Genomic DNA, 15943 nt, shown 5'->3' with positions numbered 1-15943 from the left:
TCCAGGTGGTGTTCTTGACAGACGGAAAACCGAACATTGGCGAGACGCGTCCGGAGCAGCTGCGAAGAAACGTGCGGGAGGCGAACCGTCACCAGCTGCCAGTGTTCTCCTTAGCTCTGGGCCAGGACGCGGACGTGAGGTAAGGGGAGCGGGTGAAGGAAGGGGTAGGGCTGGTATGGGGAGGTAGGGAAGGGCGTGGCATGGGGGAGAAAGGTTTGGAAAGATTGGAAATGTTGTAGACAGAAAGGGAAAGAGGTTAAAGGAAGGAGTGGCAAGGAAATAAAGGAAGAAAAAACGGAGATTAAAGGTCTGGAGAGGGAGGAAAAGGTTTGGAGAGGGAGGGAAAGGTCTGGAGAAGGAGGGAAAGGTTTGGAGAGGGAGGGAAAGGTTTGGAGAGGGAGGGAAAGGTCTGGAGAAGGAGGGAAAGGTTTGGAGAGGGAGGGAAAGGTCTGGAGAAGGAGGGAAAGGTTTGGAGAGGGAGGGAAAGGTATAGAGAGGAAGGCAAACGTCTCCTCGTCTTCTCCCTCCTTCACTTTCTCCTTCTATCCCGTTCTCCCTCCCTCCATTCCTTTTCCCTCCAACCCTTCTCTTTTTCCATCCCTTTCTCCCTCCCTCCATTCCTTTTCCCTCCAACCCTTCTCTTTTTACATCCCTTTCTCCCTCCCTCCATTCCTTTTCCCTCCAACCCTTCTCTTTCTCTGTCCCTTTCTCCTCCCTCCAAAGGTCTAGAAAGGGGAGGAGTAACATGAGGAAGAAATAAAAGACAGGGCAAAGAAGGCAAAGGTCAGGAGAGCTATAACAACACACGACGCTCGCACAAGAACCTTCCCTCACCTCACCTCAACACGCTCCTCATTAACCGCACCTATCCTCATCTTCCAGACTACTCAGACAGGTGGCCGCCGACAACGAAGGCTTCATGAGGGCGATAGATGAGGATGGACAAACCGCCGAAGAGCTGCAGGAGTTCTACGGAGAGATATCGTCGCCGCTACTAACGGACGTGGATGTCATGTACAGCGAAGAGGAGGTGGACAGGAATTCAGTCATTCGTTATGGACCCACCAACTTCTACTCTGGCAGTGAGGTGAGAGAGAGAGAGAGAGAGAGTGTGTGTGTGTGTGTGTGTGTGTGTGTGGCGCAAATAGATGACATCCTTTTGTGATCAGGTAATATATTTATCTCTGTGTCTTTGTCTGTCTGTTTGTTTGTCGCTTTTTTCTATAATTATTTTTTTTTCAGTTCAATTCAGTTCCTCGTATCCTTTGATTGAATATTCTGACTAAGTCTTCCGCGTCAATTATTTCCAGTTATTTTTTTTTCTGCCACTTAATTTAGTTCAGCATTCTTTCTTTTCCACGAGTTAAACATTTTACACACACACACACACACACACACACACACACACACACACACACACACACACACACACACACACACGGAGGGGCAGACTATTATAATAAGCCTCAAGAATGATAAGAAAGCAACACTAATGGTAACACAATCTCCCGCCTCATCATACGCTTCTAAACAACGTCAGGTATTGGGTTCGATTCCCTCGCCAAAACCAATATTGATAAAGGATGCAAACAACCTCTCTCTCTCTCTCTCTCTCTCTCTCTCTCTCTCTCTCTCTCTCTCTCTCTCTCTCTCTCTCTCTCTCTCTCTCTCTCTTCTATGTTAAATTCTTCATCTTCGTTTTCAATGAGTTAAAGACGTTACACATTTAATTATCTATCTCTGTATCTCTTTATCTATCAATCAATCAATCTATCTATTCAATTATTTATCTATTTATCTAACATCTTTCTACCTATCTATCCAACTATCTATATAACTATTCATCTATGTACCTAACTTCCTAATTTACTCTATTAATCTATCAATCTCTATCTATCTATCTACCTAGCATACCTATCGATCTAATTAACTTTCAAACTATCGAGGAGGAGGAGGAGAAAAATAGAGCACCTATCTACCTGTCTCTACCTACCTCTTTATCAACCAATCTATCTATCTACCTATCTATGTCTTCTCAGGTGGTGTTGGCGGGACAGCTGAGGGAGGGGGCGAGGGCGGTACATCCCGTAGTGGCAGGGCGCGGCAAGGAAGGACCCCTGCAGCTACGAGTGTCCAGGACCTACACGACCGAGGAGCCGCCGGTGAGGGACAACCATGTGGAGAGGCTCTGGGCGTACCTAACCGTGCAGGTGTGTGGCGCCCTTGATCGAGTTTACCTGGCTGATGGTGTGGTTGATGGGGGTGAATTTGGGTTATCTGTGTGTTGGTTGTTTGTGGTTAAGTTTTTGCAGATATTTTTTTCCCGTGTTTTTTTCTTTCCTTTTGTTTGCTTTGTTGTGTTTGAAAATAGTGAGTTTTTCAATTGTTTTCTTTGCTTCCCGTTTTCTATATTCTCTTTCCACTTGTTTTGTCTCTATTCTGTTTCCTCATCTTCTTTTTTTCGCTATTTTATTTGCTTTTGTTTTGCGTCGTTGTGTTTGCGGTGACTTTCTTTTTTATTTTTCTTTCTCCTGTTCTTCGTCCTTCTATCCTTCTTTTTCCTTCCAGTTCACTGATTTCTCTCTACATTCCTCCTACTCAAACCTCCTCCTCCTCTTTCGTTTTTCCTCTCATCCATCGTCTTTATCTTCTATTTTCTATTTTCTTTTCTTCATGTTTCCTCTTTATCTCTTTACTTTCTTTTCTTCTATCCTTCTTTTTCCTTCCAATTCACTGATTTCTCTCTACATTCCTCCTACTCAACCTCCTCCTCCTCTTTCTTTTTTCTTCCCATCCATCGTCTTTATCTTCTATTTTCTTATTCTCTTATTCCTTACGTTTCCTTTTTATCTCCACTTTCATTTTTTCGTTTTAATTCGTTTATTTTTTTTCCGTTTCCATTTCGTTCATTTGTATTTTTCTCGTCTCCTATTTCTTAAACTCCTCCTCCAATCTCCTCGTCTCCCTTATCTTCTTTTCCTCGTTTTCATTCGTTTATTTTTTTTCCGTTTCCATTTCGTTCATTTGTATTTTTCTCGTGTCTCCTATTTCTTAAACTCCTCCTCCTATCTCCCTTATCTTCTTTTCCTCGTTTTCATTCGTTTATTTTTTTTCCGTTTCCATTTCGTTCATTTGTATTTTTCTCGTGTCTCCTATTTCTTAAACTCCTCCTCCTCATCTCCCTTATCTTCTTTTCCTCGTTTTCATTCGTTTATTTTTTTTCCGTTTCCATTTCGTTCATTTGTATTTTTCTCGTGTCTCCTATTTCTTAAACTCCTCCTCCTCATCTCCCTTATCTTCTTTTCCTCGTTTTCATTCGTTTATTTTTTTCCCGTTCCCATTTCGTTCATTTGTATTTTTCTCGTCTCCTATTTCTTAAACTCCTCCTCCAATCTCCTCATCTCCTTTATCTTCTTCCAACTCCTAACCTCTTCTTCGTTATCTTATCCTCCTTCTCCATCGTCTAACTTCATCTCCTCCTCCTCATCCTCCCATCTCCTGGTCTTCTCCTCCTTCCTTCTCTTAATCATCTCCTTCTCCCATCTCCTAACCTCTTCTCACACGTTCTCCTCCTCCTCCTTCTCCTTCTAACCTCCTTCTCCTCCTCCTCCTTCTCTTCCAGGACCTCCTCGATGCAGTGGAGATAGTTGACGACCGGAACCTTCGCGTGGAGATGAAGGCGAGGGCGAAGGAGATAGCTGTCAGGGTAAGTAGAAGCAAAAGGAAAATGTGAGAAAGTGGGTGAACAATACGTGGAGGAGGAGGAGGAGGAGGAGGAGGAGGAGGAGGAGGAGGAGGAGGAGGAAGAGGAGGAGGAGGAGGACTGAGTATACCAGGATATCAGGAGAGTGACTTTCGGAGAATCATAAAAAAAGCGGAAGAGCGAAGTGGAGGAGAAGGAGGAGGAGGAGGAGGAGGAGGAGAAAAAAGAGCAGAGGGTGGAGGATGTGAGGAAAAAGGAGGTGTAGGAGGAAGTGATGGAAACGGTCACTGCTCTTCCCCTAAACTTATCAACAGTGGCGTTCCACAGGGCTCTGTCCTATCACCCACTCTTTTCCTGTTATTCATCAATGATCTTCTTTCCATAACAAACTGTCCTGTCCACTCATACGCCGACGACTCCACTCTGCATTATTCAACTTCTTTCAATAGAAGACCCTCTCAACAGGAATTACATGACTCCAGGCTGGAGGCTGCAGAACGCTTAACCTCAGACCTTGCTATCATTTCCGATTGGGGCAGAAGGAGCCTTGTGTCCTTCAATGCCTCAAAAACCCAATTTCTCCACCTATCTACTCGACACAATCTTCCAAACAACTATCCCCTATTCTTCGACAACACTCAGCTGACGCTTTCTTCTACACTAAAAATCCTCGGTCTATCCTTTACTCAAAATCTTAACTGAAAACTTCACATCGCCTCTCTCACTAAATCAGCTTCCTCGAGGTTGTGCGTTCTGTGTCGTGTCCGGCAGTTCTTCTCCCCCGCCCAGTAGCTATCCAGATACAGGGGCCTTATCCGCCCTCGTATGGAGAATGCTACTCACGTGTGGAGGGGCTCCACTCACACAGCTCTCTTGGACAGGGTGGAGTCTAAGGCTCTTCGTCTCATCAGCTCTCCTCCTCTTACTAATAGTCTTCTACCTCTTAAATTCTGCCGCCATGTTGCCTCTCTTTCTATCTTCTATCGATATTTTCACGCTGACTGCTCTTCTGAACTTGCTAACTGCATGCCTCCCCCCCTCCCGCGGCCCCGCTGCACACGATTTTCTACTCCTGCTTATCCCTATACTGTCCAAACCCCTTATGCAAGAGTTAACCAGCATCTTCACTCTTTCATCCCTCACGCTGGTAAAATCTGGAACAATCTTCCTTCATCTGTATTTCCTCCTGCCTACGACTTGAACTCTTTCAAGAGGAGGGTATCAGGACACCTCTCCTCCCGATATTGACCTATCTTTTGGTAGGTAGTGGTAGGAGTAGGTAGGAAGACACCTACCGAATGGGCGTGAGCTACCCCCGGTGAGGATATATGGGAAGCGAGGAGGGTGCTGAAGCCCTTCAAAGACCCTTCCCATGTCCTCACTAACCGTTTCCCTTTTGTCTCATCAACACCAGAGAGCAGTTCAGAATGCTCTCAAAAGACAGTTCCTCTCTCTTTCTACACCACACTACATTCACACAACACACACATCTTTTCCCAAAATTCAAAATTCAAAATGGCTAACGGAAACACCGCCTCGGAGTCCCCGCCTTGGGGGGGGACCATAAATTCCCCCGGGGAGGACTCCCCTTCTGGGTGCCGACTTGAGAGGTGTCCTGATAACTCCTCGAACCTCCTCCTTATCAATTTCTGCAACATTCGCGGTCTTCGTTCTAATTTTCATTCTGTGGAACACCATCTCTCCTCCTTTAAACCTCACCCTCTCTTCCTCACCGAAACACAGGTTTCTGAGGCTACTGACAGCAACCTCTACTCTGTTCCCTCCTACTATCTCTATCCTAAATTTCAATCTAAAGCTGGATTGCTCTCGTGCCCACGACCTTGACTCTTCTGAATTTTCCACCATCTGGCTAAGACTTCATTGTCATTCTATTACTAAATACATATGTGCTGTTTATCTCTCGCCTAACTCTACTAACTATGTAAAATTCTTTGACTATTTGAACTCTAAAGTGGAGCACATCTTGACTCACTCTCCCTTTGCTGAAATCTCCATCTTGGGAGATTTCAATGTTCACCACCAGCTTTGGCTTTCATCCTCTTTCACTGACCAGCCTGGTGAACAAGCCTACAACTTTGCTCTCCTCAACGACCTAGAGCAGTTGGTTCAGCACCCTAGTCGTATTCCCGACCGTCATGGAGACAGGCCCAACATTCTAGACCTCTTCCTTACCTCTAATCCTTCTGTTTACTCTGTCAAACTGTTCTCTCCGTTGGGCTCCTCCGATCATAACCTTATTTCTGTATCCTGTCCTATCGCTCCTGTACATCCTCTGGACCCACCGAAGAGGCGACGCTTTTGGCATTTTGCTTCAGCTCGGTGGGACGACCTGAGGATGTACTTTTCCGATTTCCCGTGGAATGATTACTGCTTCCAGGAGAGAGACCCCTCTGTGTGTGCTCAGCGCATCACAGAGGTGATTGTCTCTGGAATGCAGGCATACATTCCACGTACTTTCTCTACTCCTCATGCTAAAAAGCCTTGGTTTAATCATGCTTGTTCTCGTGCTATTAAAGATAGAGAAGCAGCTCACTAAAGGTTCCAGAGCCTTCGAACTCCCGCTAACTTTGATCTTTACATTTCAGCCCGGAATCGTGCCAAATCTATTTTCCGACTTACCAAAACTACTTTCATTAATAGAAAATGTCAACACCTCGCTTCTTCTAATTCTTCCCGTGACTTCTGGCATCTAGCCAAAAACATCTCCAATTTCACTTCTTCCTCTTTCCCTCCTCTCCTTAACCCTGACGGCAGCACTGCCGTCTCATCTGTCTTTAAAGCTGAACTCTTCGCTCAAACTTTCTATAAGAACTCCACCCTGGACGATTCTGGGCACATTCCTCCTACTCATCCCCCCTCTGACTCCTTTATGCCTGTTATTAAGATTCTTCCAAATGATGTTTTCTATGCGCTCTCTGGCCTCAACTCTCAGAAGGCTTATGGACCTGATGGAGTGCCTCCTATTGTCCTTAAAAACTGTGCTTCTGTGCTGACACCCTGCCTGGTCAAACTCTTTCGTCTCTGCCAATCAACATCTATCTTTCCTTCCTGCTTGAAGTATGCCTTTGTACAGCCTGTGCCTAAGAAGGGTGACCGTTCCAATCCCTCAAACTACCGCCCTATAGCTTTACTTTCCTGTCTATCTAAAGCTTTTGAATTAATCCTTAACCGGAAGATTCAAAAGCACCTTTCCACTTCTAACCTTCTATCTGATCGCCAGTATGGATTCCGCAAGGGGCGTTCTACTGGCGATCTTCTTGCTCTCTTAACTGACTCTTGGTCATCCTCTCTTAGCCGTTTCGGTGAAACTTTCTCTGTTGCGCTAGACATATCGAAAGCCTTCGATAGAGTCTTTGCTTTCTAAACTGCCCTCTTTTGGATTCTATCCCTCTCTCTGTTCCTTTATCTCCAGTTTCATTTCCGGCCGCTCTATCTCTGTGGTGGTAGACGGTCACTGCTCTTCCCCTAAACCTATCAACAGTGGCGTTCCACAGGTCTCTGTCCTATCACCCACTCTCTTCCTGTTATTCATCAATGATCTTCTTTCCATAACAAACTGTCCTGTCCACTCATACGCCGACGACTCCACTCTGCATTATTCAACTTCTTTCAATAGAAGACCCTCTCAACAGGAAGTACACGACTCCAGACTGGAGGCTGAAGAACGCTTAACCTCAGACCTTGCTATCATTTCCGATTGGGGCAGAAGGAACCTTGTGTCCTTCAATGCCTCAAAAACTCAATTTCTCCACCTATCAACTCGACACAATCTTCCAAACACCTATCCCCTATTCTTCGACAACACTCAGCTGTCACCGTCTTCAACACTAAACATCCTCGGTCTATCCTTAACTCAAAATCTCAACTGGAAACTTCATATCTCCTCTCTCGCTAAATCAGCTTCCTCGAGGTTGGGCGTTCTGTATCGTCTCCGCCAGTTCTTCTCCCCCACCCAGTTGCTATCCATATACAGGGGCCTTGTCCGCCCTCGTATGGAGTATGCATCTCACGTGTGGGGAGGCTCCACTCACACAGCTCTTCTGGACAGAGTGGAGTCGAAGGCTCTTCGTCTCATCAGCTCTCCTCCTCCTACTGATAGTCTTCTACCTCTTAAATTCCGCCGCGATGTTGCCTCTCTTTCTATCTTCTATCGATATTTCCACGCTGACTGCTCTTTTGAACTTGCTAACTGCATGCCTCCCCTCCTCCCGCGGCCCCGCTGGACACGACGTTCTACTCATGCTCATCCCTATACTGTCCAAACCCCTTATGCAAGAGTTAACCAGCATCTTCACTCTTTCATCCCTCGCGCTGGTAAGCTCTGGAACAATCTTCCTTCATCTGTATTTTCTCCTGCCTACGACTTGAACTCTTTCAAAAGGAGGGTATCAGGACACCTCTCCTCCCGAAATTGACCTTACTTTCGGCCACCTCTTTTGATTCTTTTTTGGGAGCAGCGAGTAGCGGGCTTTTTTTTATTATTGTTTTCTTTTTTGTGTGCCCTTGAGCTGTCTCCTTTGTTGCAAAAAAAAAAAAAAATCCTCTAACTCTTTTTAGGAGCAGTGATTAGCGGGCTTTTTTTTCATTATTGAATTCTTTTTTTTAATGCCCTTGAGCTGACTCCTTTGCTGTAAGAAAAATAATAAAAATAAAGTCGGAGAGGTTCTGTAGAAAGAGAAGAGTGAAGAAGAAGAGGAGGAGGTGGAAGAGCAGGAAGTGTGGAAAAACGAAAATGATAAAACTGTAACAAAGTTAAATAAAAAAATATGAAGGAGTGAAAAGGAGTCTTTGCATAATTAGTTTCTCAGAGCAGTAAGTGAAAAGTTGATAAGGCACGAGACGGGAGACAGACAGACACACGGAAAGACAGACAGACGGACAGACAGACAGACGGACAAACAGACAGGCAGACATCGACGCCAACATAATTATCGTTTCCTAATTACCTCACTCTCTTCAGTTATAATTAATGTTTTCGACTAATATTTTCCCTTTCAATGATCATTTTTAAATAGGAAGAAAAATATAAATGAGTGAGTCTTCGATTTTATTATTTTCTTTATTTCATTGTTTATTATATTTCTTTAATTTTCTAGCTTATATTTTCTTCTTTTTTCTGTCTTATACCTTTGTTTTTTTTTGTTGTTGTTTTAGTTCTTTCCTTTTCATAGCTTACATTTTCTTCTTTTTTTCAAGCTTTAAATTTTCTTTTTATTCTTTATCTTATTTCTTTTATTTTCCAGCTAATATCTTCTTTTTTTCCCTAGTATCTTATACTTTTATTTTATTCGTTGTTTTAGATTTTTTTCATTATCTGGCTTACATTTTCTTCTTTTTTTCTTGCTTCATATTTTCTTTTTATTCTTTATTTTATTTCTTTTATTTTCTAGCTTACCTACTTTTAATTTTATTATGATGTTTTGAGCTAAGTAACTTTCCTTACCTTTCCGACACAACTTTTTTTTATGTGATTACTTTTTTGTCGAGATTAATATTTTTCCGCCTGTTCTTCGTCTTTCTTTTCTCCCACCAAGGTGAGTGGAAAGGCCTTCACAAAGACCGAGTGCGAAATCATTCAGAAAGACCTCAATCACATTATCGAGTGGTCGGAAAAATGGCAAATGTCCTTTAATGTTGACAAATGCAAAGTCATGCACATTGGGTCCCGAAATAGTAACCACACATACATCATGAATGGGAAACCTCTGCAGGCGTTGCAGGAGGAAAAGGATCTTGAGTTCACTATCAGCAGTGACCTGAAACACGCGAATCACTGTAAAAAAGCATATAACAGAGCCAACACTATGCTCGGGTTCATGGCGACGCCAGACGTGACGCTATCCTTGTATAATTTCATGGTAAGACCGCACCTCGAGTATGCAGTACAGTCCTGGTCTCCTAATTACAGAAAGGACATTGATTTACTGGAAAGCTTCAACGACGCACCACGAAAATTATTCCAACCTTAAAGGATCAACCGCACGAGGAACGACTCAAGCGACTCAATCTCTTTACACTGGAGAAAAGACGCCTACGAGGGGATATGATTCAAGTTTTCAAGTACCTGAAAAGGTTCAATAAAGTCGATTACTCCAAATTTTTTGAACTGCAAAATAACTCAAGAACTAAAAATAACGGTTTACCCATTCAGTCAAGTCGATGTAACACGGACATTGGAAGGAGTTTCTTTTCAAACCGAGTCATCCGCCACTGGAACAATCTTCCCTCAGAAGTAGTAAATGCTAATATCATCAACTCCGTCAAATATCGAATCGACCGTCATTTCGCTGCGTCAGGAGTAAATTGAATATCGAGGTGCTTTCATCTGCTCCCCAGGCCCCAAGTGGCTGCCGAGCAGATTAAATCACCAAAGCGGGCAACCACGTAATGAGCCAATAGGCTTTCTGTTGCCTGCATTTCCATTTTTCTATGTTTCCTTTTCACTTATTTCTCTAGTTCCCTTAAACTCAACCTTCTTCTTTCCTCTCTTTTATCTTTCTCCTCTTTTTCTTCTTCTTCTTCCTGTTCTTCGTCTTTCTTTTCTCCTTCTTTCCTTTCTTTTCACTGATTTCTCTACTTCCCTTTTACTCAATCTCCTTCTTTCCTCTCTTTTATCTTTCTCCTCTCTTTACCATTCTTCCTCCTGTTCTTCGTCTTTCTTTTCTCCTTCTCTTTCCTTCCTTTTCATTTATTTTTCTACTTCCCTCCTTCTCAATCTTCTTCTTTCCTCTCAGCTATCGTCTTTGTCTTATTTTCTATTTTCTTCACATTCCTTTTTCATTTATTACAGCATTTCTTTTATTTACTACCATCATGTTTATTTTCTTATGTTGTTTCTAACTAATTAATTTTCTTTCTCTGCTTCGTCTTCTACTAGTTTACATTTTCTAATCTGTGTTCTTCTAATTTTATTCTTTATTATTTCTTTTATTTCCTAGCTGACTTTTTTTTGTTATAATGTTAAGAACTCATTAATTTCCTTTCTCTTTTCTATTTCTGACGCGGCTTAATAGAAAAAAAATACCGATTCTCTTGACGCGGAAACTGATAACGTTGTGAGTCTTATTAATGCTCTTATGTATTTTCTGTCTTCTTAATTATAATGCTCGGGACGGATAATTAATAATCTCCGTATTTCCGACACAGCTTACGGGAAACAAACAAGAAATACGAATCTCTAACGAGAACCAAAACAAAACAAGAGGTACATTATTTTCCTATTACTCTCTCTCTCTCTCTCTCTCTCTCTCTCTCTCTCTCTCTCTCTCTCTCTCTCTCTCTCTCTCTCTCTCTCTCTCTCTCTCTCTCTCTTTTCATCTTTGCTGCATTTTCTTTTTTTCTTTTGTGGTTTGAGTTGTTTTTGTTTTGTTGTTGTTGTTGTTGTTGTTGTTTACCGCTCAGTGAAATTTCAATACCTCCTCATTTTTATTTATTTGGATATTTTCACACGCTTCTCCAGGCTGACTGATATGCATTTTTCCTCTCTCTCTCTCTCTCTCTCTCTCTCTCTCTCTCTCTCTCTCTCTCTCTCTCTCTCTCTCTCTCTCTCTCTCTCTCTCTCTCTCTCTCTCTCTCTCTCTCTCTCTCTCTCTCTCTCTCTCTCTCTCTCACCACTGTAGCAACTTACAAATAGAATTAATCAAATATAACTTCAGAGGCATTTTCATATTTTTACAACTTCGATTTCATTTTCATTTTTAACCAACGCATTCATTCAAAATCGATATAATGCTCTGGTTTCATTTGTTTCTTTCGTTTGCTTGAGCTCACTGTCTCTATAATCCCTTTCTATAACTATATATTTCACTGAGGGTTTTTATCTTCTCCCGTTTCTCTCATGTGTCATTCTTTCTTTTGTATGTATCTTTAATGTTTTCTGTCAACGCCTTCGGTCAGTTCTCGCATATCTCGGCTCTTCTGGCTCTTCTTTTTCTTTCCCATAATTTTCCTTTCTTTCGCATCAAGTGTTTTTTTTCTTCCACATCTCGCGAGCGCACTTCATGTATCTTTCTCTCTTTGTACGTATCTTCCATGTATTCTTCCTCGGTCAGTTCTCGCATATGTCGGCTCTTCCTTGTCACGTGTCGTATGTGTGGGAATGTTTTGCTTCGCTCTGAGACTCTCCTTGCAAAACTCCTCCAGTTTCTCGTTTCCTCCTCACGCAAATAGCTTCAGTTTTGATACTTTTCGTTCTGGACATTCAGGTTATTGCTTCTGTCTATTTATCTGTCTGTTTATCTATCCAGTTATCTAATTGTCAACCTATATGTCTCTACTTATTTATCTATCTGCCTGTCTCTATCTATTTATTTCTCTGTCTATTTTTCTATTTATATATCTGTCTACCTACCTGTCTATCAGTTATCTATCTGTCTATACTCTATAAGTCTGTCTATCTACTTGTCTGTCTGTCTTTCTCTCTACGTTTCTGTCTATCACGTTGTCTATCAAAATCCCTATCAATCTATCTATCTGTCTACCAGTTATCTATCTGTCTATACGCTATAAGTCTGTCTATCTACCTGGCCGTCTGTCTTTCTCTCTACGTACCTGTCTATCACATTGTCTATCAAAATCCCTATCAATCTATCTATCTATCTATCTATCAATGTCTATGTATGTTGTAAACTTTTAACTTTATTTCTACCGATCTATAATCATCTATCTATACATCTATCTGTCTTTATATCTATTCATCATTAAGCACTCTATCTTTCTCTCTTTCTTTGTCTTTCTCTCTATATATATCTTCCTTTCTATCAAGATGTTTCACTTTTTTTTTTTTTTCGATATTCTTCTTTTTTATTTTCCGCTCACTTTCATATCAAGGGTTCAGTGCATCGGGGGTTTGAAACTGGACGTGATGTCATTGCTTCTCTGATGTCGCCTTAGCGGTTCGGGTGATGCGTTTCTGAGTAAATCCGCGTTTAGTCCTTTTTCCCTCTGCTTTCTTTAGTGTTGTGATACTTTTAAACCGCAATCTGGAAGTGCTCTTTTTCCTCGTCCGTTTATTGCTTCTATACTTAGTGGTTTGTGTGATGCGTGTGTTTGCGAGTGAATCACGGTTAAGTCATTTTTTCCATTTCCTTTCTTTACTGTTCAAATTGGAAGTCCTTTCTTTTTTCATCCGCAAGTAATTCTTTTTCCTCTTCCGTCTATTGCTTTTATACTTAGTGGTTTGCGTGATGCGTGTGTTTCCGAGTGAATCACGGTTAAGTCATTTTTTCCATTTCCTTTCTTTACTGTTCAAATTGGAAGTCCTTTCTTTTTTCATCCGCAAGTAATTATTTTTCCTCTTCCGTCTATTGCTTTTATACTAAGTGGTTTGCGTGATGCGTGTGTTTGCGAGTAAATCACGGTTAAGTCCTTTTTTTCCATTTCCTTTCTTTACTGTTTTTCAATGATACCTTAAACTGTTCAATCTGGAAGTACTTTTTTTTTGTCAGCAAGTAATTCTTTCATCTTCCGTCTATTGCTTCTATACTTAGTGGCTCGCGTGGTGTGTTTCCGGGTAAATCACTGTTCAGCTCTTTTTTCCATTTCCTTTCTTTACTGTTGTTCAATGATACCTTAAACTGTTCAATCTGGAAGTGTTTTTTTTTTTTCGTCAGCAAGCAATTCTTTCCTCTTCCGTCTATTGCTTCTATACTTAGTGGTCCGCGTGGTGTGTTTCCGAATAAATCACTGTTCAGCTCTTTTTTCCATTTCCTTTCTTTACTGTTCTTCAATGGGTCTTTTAACTGTTCAATCTGGAAGTGCTTTTTTTTAATCTACAAGTAATTCTTTCATCTTCCGTCTATTGCTTCTATACTTAGTGGTCCGCGTGGTGTGTTTCCGAATAAATCACTGTTCAGCTCTTTTTTCCATTTCCTTTCTTTACTGTTGTTCAATGGGTCTTTTAACTGTTCAATCTGGAAGTGCTTTTTTTTTTTTAATCTACAAGTAATTCTTTCATCTTCCGTCTATTGCTTCTATACTTAGTGGCTCGCGTGGTGTGTTTCCGGGTAAATCACTACTCAGCCTTTTTTTTCATTTCGTTTCTTTACTGTTTTTCATTATTTCCTTTCTTTTTTCTCTTTCACTCCCACACACCCCTTCCATATAATCACACATACACAAACACCCACATATTTTTTTCCTTTCTCTCTTCCTTTCTTTCCTTCCATTCTTTCTCTCTATCTCCCCCTACACACCCCTTCCACATATACACAGATATACAAACGCGTACATATTCTCTCTTTCTTTCCTCCTTTTTCTTTTTCTCTTTCTTTTTTTCGTCGGCAAGTAATTTTTCTCTCTTCCGTTTACTGCTTCTAGACTTAGTGGTTTGTGTAATGTGTGTTCGGCCTTTTTTTCTTTCTTAACTGATTTTCACTTTTAAATGTTCAGTCTGGTAGCGATTATTTTTCTCTTCATCTGCAGGTAGTTATTTTCTCTTCCGTTTATTGCTTCTATCTACTTATCTGTTGGTCTATTTTCCTATTTATCTGTCTGTCTACCTATCTATCTACCTTTCTTTTGATCTATCTATGTCTATGTACTTCTCTGTCCATCTATCTACCTACCTTTTTTTTATCTATCTTCTAATTGGATTGTCTGTCTTTCTATTTACGTCTGTCTATTTTTCTATATATCTATCCGTCTACTTCTACATTGCCGACATTGCCTTTCCCATTCAAGCTATTTATTTGTGTTCTTATAGCTAATAGTTTTCTTGTCATTCATTTTCAAAACCTACTTTCAATTTCACACAGTTTAAAGTTTTCATTCAGAAGTTCGGGTTCAGATCCAGAATATTTGGGTGATTTTTCTTTACTATTTCTTTTTTCTTTAATTCCTCATCCCTTCCACACACTTTCTCTTATATTCCAACCTTTCACCTTTCTTTTCTTTTTATCCTTTTAGAAACACTCAAATCCTTCAGTCCAGCCGCGCGCTTTCAACCTTTTTCTTTTCTCATTACACACGCGTTCAGCTCTTCTTCCATTATATAATTTTAGCTCCTTTCACGAACACCACATTCAGTCCTTCCTCCATTCCATGCATCATTAATCACAATCCCTGGTCACAAACTATATTAATTTTCTTTTATTCCTCTTTCATGCACTATTTCATTTCATTTTCATTCCATCGCACACATGTTCTGGTTTTCTTAACTTTAGCTTCGTTTACCCCATTTCTTCCTGCCTTCCTGCCTTCCCACAATTTTGCAGTTCGTCACCAAACTCAGTAATTTTCCTTTCGTTCCTCCTCCTTCACAAATCACTCCCTTTTACTTCCATTACTTTCCATACGTTCAGCTTTCTTCACTTAACTTTAGCGCCATTTACAACAGTCTTGGCTTCTTTCCTTCCCAAACAGTTCCACTTCACCACCAAGCTCACCAATCTTTCTTTTGTCCATCTTTCACAAACTTCATTTTACTTACATTGTTTTGCTCACGTTCATCTTTTCTTCACTTAATTTTAGGTCCATTTACCAACACGGCATTCACTCCTTCTTTCCTTCCTTCCTTCCCACACAGTTTCAGTTCGTCATCAAGCTCAGTAATCTTCTTTTCGTTTCTCTCACAAACTAATACATTCTTCTTTCATTCTTTGGTACACAGGTTTAGCTATCCTTCACTCAACTCAACTCACTCACTCCTTCCTTCTTTCCTTTCTTCCCACACAGTTTCAGTTCGTCATCAAGCTCAATAACCTTCTTTTCGTTTCTCTCACAAACTTATACATTTTTCTTTCATTCTTTGGTACACAGGTTTAGCTATCCTTCACTTAACTCCCTTTACTATACTCACTCACTCTTTCCTTCCTTCCCACACAGTTTCAGTTCGTTATCAAGCTCAATAACCTTTTCGTTTCTCTCACAAACTAATACATTCTTCTTTCATTCTTTGGTACACAGGTTTAGCTATCCTTCACTTAACTCCCTTTACTACACTCACTCCTTCCTTCCTTCCTTCCCGTACAGTTCCAATTCGTCACCAAGCTCACCACACTCAAGGTAGAGGACGGAATCGGCTCGCAAACCCACCCTGGCCTCAAGTCCGCAGCGAACCCCCATCGAGAGACGGGGATTGGGCCTGAATACACACTGCTCAGCCCTTCAGAGATTGCCCAGACGCTCCCTGCCCCGCTCAGCTCCAGGATCCGCGCCTCAGCCCCAAGCTCCTCGCCTTACTTCGGTAGGTCAAGGTCGCTTCGAGGATAACTTTTGTGA

At 41.4% G+C, this 15943-nt stretch overlaps 1 protein-coding gene across 1 annotated transcript in view; it reads left to right on the top strand.

Annotated features, from left to right (window-relative positions):
* The window catches only part of LOC127008594 (inter-alpha-trypsin inhibitor heavy chain H1-like), a 145251-nt gene that overhangs the window by 81073 nt on the left and 48235 nt on the right, over nt 1–15943 (top strand). Inside the window, exons 10-14 of the mRNA XM_050880804.1 lie at nt 6–139; nt 883–1087; nt 2040–2210; nt 3623–3706; nt 15695–15908. Of these exons, the coding sequence (XP_050736761.1) occupies nt 6–139; nt 883–1087; nt 2040–2210; nt 3623–3706; nt 15695–15908 (808 nt within the window). The remainder of the gene's footprint in view (nt 1–5; nt 140–882; nt 1088–2039; nt 2211–3622; nt 3707–15694; nt 15909–15943) is intronic.

Source organism: Eriocheir sinensis, chromosome 38, assembly GCF_024679095.1.
Source record: "Eriocheir sinensis breed Jianghai 21 chromosome 38, ASM2467909v1, whole genome shotgun sequence".
NCBI classification, from domain to species: Eukaryota; Metazoa; Arthropoda; class Malacostraca; order Decapoda; family Varunidae; genus Eriocheir; species Eriocheir sinensis.
The sequence above is the reverse complement of the archived record's forward strand: the minus strand, read 5'-3'. Positions and strand labels throughout refer to the sequence as shown.